This window comes from Sycon ciliatum, chromosome 3 (genome assembly GCF_964019385.1).
Source record: "Sycon ciliatum chromosome 3, ocSycCili1.1, whole genome shotgun sequence".
Classification (NCBI taxonomy): domain Eukaryota; kingdom Metazoa; phylum Porifera; class Calcarea; order Leucosolenida; family Sycettidae; genus Sycon; species Sycon ciliatum.
Genome location: NC_088645.1, coordinates 23,507,604 through 23,515,003, shown reverse-complemented (window position 1 = coordinate 23,515,003; position 7,400 = coordinate 23,507,604). Strand labels below are relative to the sequence as shown.

The 7,400-nt window shown below is 48.5% G+C and overlaps 2 protein-coding genes across 3 annotated transcripts in view; both read right to left on the bottom strand.

The window, feature by feature from the left end:
• LOC135811810 (transmembrane channel-like protein 7) overlaps positions 1 to 199 on the bottom strand; it is an 80,541-nt gene extending 80,342 nt beyond the window's left edge. Inside the window, exon 1 of one of the 2 annotated variants that reach the window (XM_065325054.1) lies at positions 36 to 199. The gene's annotated coding sequence lies outside the window, so the exon portion shown is untranslated. The remainder of the gene's footprint in view (positions 1 to 35) is intronic. The other variant, XM_065325056.1, reaches the window with a different exon arrangement.
• Positions 200 to 4,262: 4,063 nt separating this feature from the next.
• The window catches only part of LOC135811806 (uncharacterized), a 16,163-nt gene continuing 13,025 nt past the window's right edge, over positions 4,263 to 7,400 (bottom strand). The window contains exons 4-5 of the mRNA XM_065325051.1: positions 6,963 to 7,400; positions 4,263 to 5,325 (exon numbers count right to left, since the gene is read on the bottom strand). The exon at positions 6,963 to 7,400 is cut by the window's right edge and continues 96 nt beyond it. Coding sequence (XP_065181123.1) covers positions 4,972 to 5,325; positions 6,963 to 7,400 — 792 coding nt within the window. The 3' untranslated portion in view covers positions 4,263 to 4,971. The remainder of the gene's footprint in view (positions 5,326 to 6,962) is intronic.

Below are 7,400 nucleotides of genomic sequence, written 5' to 3'. Positions count from 1 at the left end.
CTGCTGGCTGCAGACAAGTCACTGCAGCCACCACTGGCACTAAAGCCTAGTAGATCTACAGGGTGACTGAAATTTTCGTGAAGGTTCAGGCTCACCCACACGGCGGTTGCTTGGTCCCACTCACTCAGAACAATATCAAAACTCTCAACATCTCAGCCAGCGTGGTTCTTGATTGTTAACGTGTTGGCCACCGGAACGAAAGAGTGACAAAATAAAAATTGATGCGAACTCCCATCAGGAAACACTCCCTGCACTCGTGAGCCTAATGACTAATCAGTCTAATGTCTAGTAAAGATGCGGCCTCCACTGATCCAGTGCATCTCGCTGCGACTCGTACCAGAACTCAGCAGGAGGCTGGACACGTCTACACGGACGGTCCACCTAGCTAGCTAGATACAGCCGCTGACGTAGACTGGTAGAGTAACGATGTTACGTGAGTTGGAGGTAGGTCTACTACTAGTAGTACGTAGGTGTGTGCTGACAAACGAGCTACGTGCAAACAAAGCCAAGTCAGGAGTGAGTTTTTGCATTCCGAATTTCGGTACAGCGTTATTCGGTCATTTGTCGAACATCAAAATGTCGAATTTTCGCACCAACGTTTGTTTTGCAAGTCGAAAATGATGTGTTTTCATTTCGTGAGCCCCAGCATCAGCAACGTCCTGTCCCGTGCTCCTTTTCTTGTTGATTCCAACGAACTTTGATCGCCCAAAGAGTCGAGGGCCAAACCTGCCTCCTCAGTCGCCTCAGAAAACCAACTCCATGGCCAAGTCAAATTTTATGCGTGTCGCCATAGTCTTTTCAGCCACACAGATGACGGTGAGGACACTCTAGGCGAAAGAGAGTCGACAGGCAGTGGAGAGGAGCAATCAGAGGTAGCTGACGATGCTATGTCGCCAAAGACGCCTGCCAAGCGATGCCGAGATAAGAAACCTCTTTGAATAAATCACGCGCGAGTGCTCTTCTACAAGAGAATGCAACCGAAAAATATTTTCGGCAAAGTGAGCTTTTTCCGAACAAACACTCCGAATCTTCGTGTGCATTTTCGACCTCGCTCCCGCGTGCCGAATCTTTTTGCCGAATTTCGGAATGCAAAACCTCACTATTACTTATTAGTGTCAATGATAAATTCGCTAGTCGAGAGATGTACAGCTACAGGTTCCTGCACGAGTATGAGGGCAGTACCGCGGAATCCAGCCCGCGCCGCGATAGCGGCAAGGGCTGGATGAGCAGCGGTACTGACCGAGTATGAGTGACTGGAACGTGTTTCCCGTATGCACCCAAGCCAAGGAGATCACTCACAATCTTTGGAAAGCATAATTCGACAATTTATCGGGCATAATCCGCCAAGGGCTAGCACTCGTTGAGACCGCCTTTTTTCCCCTAGGCCCTGCAGCGCTGTCGGACAAACTCACAAAGACTTGGTTGCGTACCCATGAGGACGTATCCATCCATCCATGCATGTCAGTTCTAAAGTCTAGGACTAGGTCGTTGTACGGGCTACAATCTACAATGTACATGTACGTGGGATAAGGAGGGGCTCTGTTGTCTGCGCGGACAGATTCCAGGTGTCTGTTAGGATGTTGATGAAGAAGCGGAGAGCCTGGCCTAGGTCGGTGGAGCACATCAGACCCCGTCACCACGTCCACGATTCATGCCTGCGATGCTCCACCGCTGCTTTTCATGTCATGATTGGAAGCTGTGGCCCTAGTAAAAAAATAAAAAAGTGCAGTATACCACGGTATCGGTATACACCATTACCATGGTTACACCTTTTCCAGCCTAGCCCTTGGCGGATACCTGGATACTGCAGGCAGAAAAATTGGCAGAACATTTGGTACTTTTCTGGTACTACTACTACTACCGGTAATATGTTTCATGCACGTTTGGTACACGTACAGTGAAACCTGACTAAGACGACCGCTCAAGGGACCCTCAAAACCTGGTCTCTGTTACCAGGTGGTCTCCTTACCCAGGTTGGGTCATTTGACTGGAAATTGCATTCATAGATGCTGGTTTCAGCGGTCTTCTAAGGCAGGTGGTCGCCTTATCAGAGTGGTCGCCTTGAAAGGTTTCACTGCATGTGGGTAAAAGAATGGAGCGGAATTCAAGGAAGTGCCTGCCATAACAAGGTGGTTCTGCTAACTAACTTCACTGTGTTTCGAGCAGAATCTGCCCATTTTGTCGATCATTTATATCCCCAAGGGTTTCTCCATCCAGCCTCCAGTGCATGTCCGCCTCCTCATCTACTATGCCAGTACAATGTACCAATGTAGCGCCTTGACTGATCACGAACTTTTGTGGTGAATGATAACTGCAATGAGTGGCCGCCAACACTGCAACAGGACTGATTTGGCACGTTTATGCAGCACACCAGCCACGTACGATTTGTAAAGAAATTTGTCGTGATATTTTCATTTCTGCACCCCTCAGGCCCCGATCAGGCCCTGATCCGCCCCTTGACCTTCTTAGGAAATGTCATCACCGCAGCATTCGCACAAAGTCCAGGCCAGGCCGGGGGTGAGCGAACTCACAGCTGCATGCCATCTGTCATGTACAGTGAAACCTGTCTATAGACGACCGCTCAAGGGACCCTCAAAACCTGGTCTCTGTTACCAGGTGCCGTGGTCTCCTCCTCCAGGGTCATTTGACTGGAAATTGCATTCCTTGGTGCTGGTTTCAGCGGTCTTCTAGGGCAGGTGGTCGCCTTATCAGAGTGGTCGCCTTATCAGAGTGGTCGCCTTATCAGAGTGGTCGCCTTATCAGAGTGGTCGCCTTGACAGGTTTCACTGTACAATACTTAGGGGCCGTCCGTAAATATCGATGTTTTTTTAGAGACGATATTGGTGCTTCTCTCCCTTGACCCCCCTCCCTCCCCCCAGAAGACGCACATGTACATCTAGATCATGGAATCAATATTTTTGGATGCTCATGAAGTGCCCAGGAATGGATGTTGAGGGTCCGGTGTAGGCGTGAAAATCCCGCCGCACTCACGCAATAGCTGCATCGCCTGGCCTGGGATGGGGGGAGCGAACCGGGTTGGCGCTGCAGTGCTCACAGACATCGTGTACTACTGGTGTAGCCAAAGCGGCTACGCTCGGGCTTGAATTTTTTCAAATCCTTGTTCAGACAGTGAAGACTGGAAACTCTTGTGGAGTTCGTCCGTGTTTGTTCGCACTGCCTCTACGTCTTGAAAAAGGTCTCCTGCAGGCATCGTTCGGCCGATTTCCACAATCAATAGCTCATTCTTTTGCTCTTGAAATTCGCCAGGGGCGTACAGCTTCCAATTTTTGATTTTGTTCCTGTGTCGCGAGTTTTAGCTCCGCGAACGGAAGCTGGTTTCACATTTCTTGTATAGCCATTTAGACGTCCGCGTGCAGGGATCGGCGAAACTTCAGATATTTACATCGATATTTTTCTGATGCTCGAAAAGACGCACATGGCTCAAACCCCCTCCCCCCCAGACGCACCAATATCGTCTCTAAAAAAACATCGATATTTACGGACGGCCCCTTAGTAACATGATGTTACATACAGTGCCAGACCTACAGTATCAGCTGACTGGTCACACGACATTTCGTCGACAGTTCACCAATGCTGTTGTTCGGATAATCCCATTCAACACCACCGACTCAGGTGTCCCACATGTATAATTATGTATGACGATCCGGTTTCGGGGGAGCATTATTCCCACATTTATGCTTCTGGGAATAGAAGCTACATGTACATAATTATTCATGAAGATTTGAGACCACGCTTTGAGTGTGATTTCCACACGCTCTTTTCAACAATGCTTTCTACCGGTGTCATGCATACGGTTAAATGTACCCGGTACTGCGATGGTCTCCTTGGTTCACGCTTCCCCGTCAATGCGTCTGCAAGGACTTCGCATGTCAACCTTGAAAACAGTCATTGATGGCAGGAAAGCCGAGGGAGTTGGGAGGTGATTGGAGGGGCGACTTCAACCAGTCAACATGCTGCCCCAGCTTCACATTCAGTTGCATGGTATTTCAGAACATTAATGACCGCTGGGCCAGTGTACCCAGTGTACCCAGTGTGGGTCTACGGTCAACAAACAACAATAAAATTCACGGTTCGCGTTAGACTCGCCTGGAGCGCCACCACCCCCCCCCCCCCCCCCCGCCCTCCCCCCCCCCCCCCCCAATCCGCAGGAACGCCACCACCCTCGAGGTCTCCAGAATCAAGGTGCAGATGCAGTTCCTAAGCGATGGGAGGTGAGTAGATCAGATACACCACCAAAGTGCTCAAAGACAGAAAATTCCATTCGCTGCATCCGTGTTTCCCTCGTGCCAGGCCACGAGTGCAATATTTACAAATGCAGGCAAATTCTCCTAGCAGCTGAAAGGAATTTCGAGCACAACGTCAATAACCATACAGCATTGATTATTTAGAAAAGCGATCCTGTCAGCTTTTCTATTATTTTTAGAGGACTGAGATCAGTGTAGGTAACTGAGGCAAGTGCACTTGTCAGCTTACCCAGGTACTGGTGGCCATGGGAGGAATTTGAAAACAAAACGAAGGAAACGAAAAATTGATAACAACGTAATCAATCACATGTATGTGTGGGATTTCAAAATGTTCAAAGAGAAAAGCAGTACTCGCTAGGCACATTGGCACAATAAACTATGCCGTCCCATACATTCCAATATTCCACAGCTGGTGCGATGCCGGTGTTGCGGTGGCAGTTCCGTTACTGAAGCAGTGCATATAGCGGGCTAGCCTCCGCCAACTAGTCAGCGTACATCGGGCCATGCGCTCGCATCAGCTCCATGCCCGCGTTGACGGGGCACACACACACACACACACACACACACACACACACACACACATACACACACACACACACACACACACACGCATACACACACAAACACACACACACACACTCACACACACACACGCACACACACGCACACACACACACACCTAAACACACACACACACGTCACACACTCACAGATACACACACCAATCGCTTGCTGCTGCTGGTGTTGTTTGCGATGTATCTCCATCCATTGATCTTAGTAGTGCTGCCAATCTTTCCTTTGCTGGTGCAGTTACGGTTCCTGGTACTACTGCTGCTACTGGTGCTGCTGGTGCTGTTGGTGGGGCTGCAGATGCTGCCGTTGCTCGCGCTGTTGCTGCTGCTGCTGTTGCTGGTGCTAGTGTTGCTGCTGCTGTTTCTGCAGCTACTGCTGTTGTTGATGCTGCTGCAGTTGCTGGTGCTGCTGGTGCTTCTGTTGCTGCTGCTGGTGATGCTGTTGAAGGTCCTGTTGGTTTTGGTTGTGATCGACTGGCACTTTCAGCCTTTATATAGCATTATGATTTCCCGGGAAACCACAATATTGCACATGTATAGACAAAAAGACGCACACAGACATCAACGCAAAAACATGCATCCGCATACACGCGCGCACACACACACACACACACACACACACACACATACACACGAACAGACACACACACACACACACACACACACACACACACACACACACACACTCACTTACACACACACACACACACACACACACACACACACACACACACACACACACACACACACACACACACACACACACACACACACACACACACACACACACACACACACACACACACACACACACACACACACAATTATTTCCAAACACACTCATGCACGGACACACCCAGAAAAGAGGGAACGTGTACGCATAATCATGGCCAGGTCCTGAATACATTATACACGTGGACATAGTAGAAATACCCACTGTGCTTCGTTGCACCAATGCTTTAGCAGGCTGGGCAGGGGCACTGCGGAGAGAAATTGAATTTTAAACTTGGTGTTGACCTAAGGATCAGGCTATTGTCGGGTCTTATCTTGCTTATATTCGAGAGCACCTCACGGCATTCCTTGCAGCATTGCTGCTTGTTCTCATCTATGTACATAGTCATACACTATGGACATTTAAAAAGAACTCCATTTTCAACCTGCAGCACGAGGTCATCTACCACACGCCGCACAGCTATCTTTGGAGATAGAGTGTGAAGATCTCACAGCACCTGCATGACTGTTTTTACAGCCTTTTCACCAAGTGCACATTCACCACGGCAAACCAGGGTCATTGGCCGCGACCGTGGTGTTGAGAAGAACGGCGGCTGATCGCAACGTTCCAGCCGGAGCTTTCCCCGCCAACTTGACTTGACCCTTGCCGGGTCCAAGATTCAATGCATGGGCTTTACACGAATTCTGGATGGTGGTAGTCAGTGGGTGAAACATTGAGTCAAGTTGGCGGGAAAGCCGTAGCTTTAAAAACATTGAGAACAACAGAATTTATTGTACATTTAGATAAATAGAAGACCATGGCTATCCTTTTTACATGCAGTGCTAAAACTGACCAATGACAGAAGAATGCTCATACATGTACATGTACCACATTTAACCAACTCTTTGAGGGGGAAAGCTTTATTCTCACATACAGCACAGCTCATGCAACCATACCAGCTGGGCGATACTGGTATTGCCAACGGTGAATTTGGCTCAACTTTCAGGGTGCGATGCTCAACTCCAATCTTCTAACTTAAGGTCCATACAGTAGTTTGTATTACTATTAGTAGATAACATAGAATGGCTGCACACTTTATCTTTTTCATTGCAATTTTTTTCTTTCGTCTCCTCGTCGACTCTTTTTAGGAATAATTGTAAAAGTTTCAACAACCTGGGCTAACGTTAATGCCCAGAAGAAAGTCATCAAAGGAAAGCACATCATCACGGCAATGAGTTATGTTATGCCATATCTTCCGTGGATCGTATTTCGCGAAGTTAATACTGCTGCCATTGAATCACAAAGTCCTACTGCGACTCCTGATTCTCTCGTTGCACGGCTATAATTTCAACTTATATTATATTACTTGAGCCTACTGTTCATTACAATATTATTAAAAAGATAAGAACGTACCACAGATGTCGACATTTCAGTGAGGACCTCCAGAATTTGGACCATTTCCGAATTCCAGATCTCTAGCTGCTGTCTCGACGTCTTGACCAGCGAATCTAGTCGATCCACATGCTTGCTCCATTCATGGCGACCCTGATAACTCAGATCAAAATCTAGACCTAGGCTTTTGCAAAGGTCGTACAGTCGATACACGTCCTCCAGTTCATGGTGAGCCTGGACGTTTGTCTCACCTGGAGTGGACCAGAGTTGAGATAGGTCAGAGCGCATCACTGCCGCATCTCTGCTCAGCACATGCAGGGGTCTCTCATCGTACTCAGCTAACCGTGCGTGGAGTTTGGCTACATGGCGTTCATCAGCGGAAACTCTCTCTTCCGCGCGACCAATCTTAGCTCGGAGAGTCTGACAAGCTGTCTCGGTTCTCTTGCATCTTACTGACAA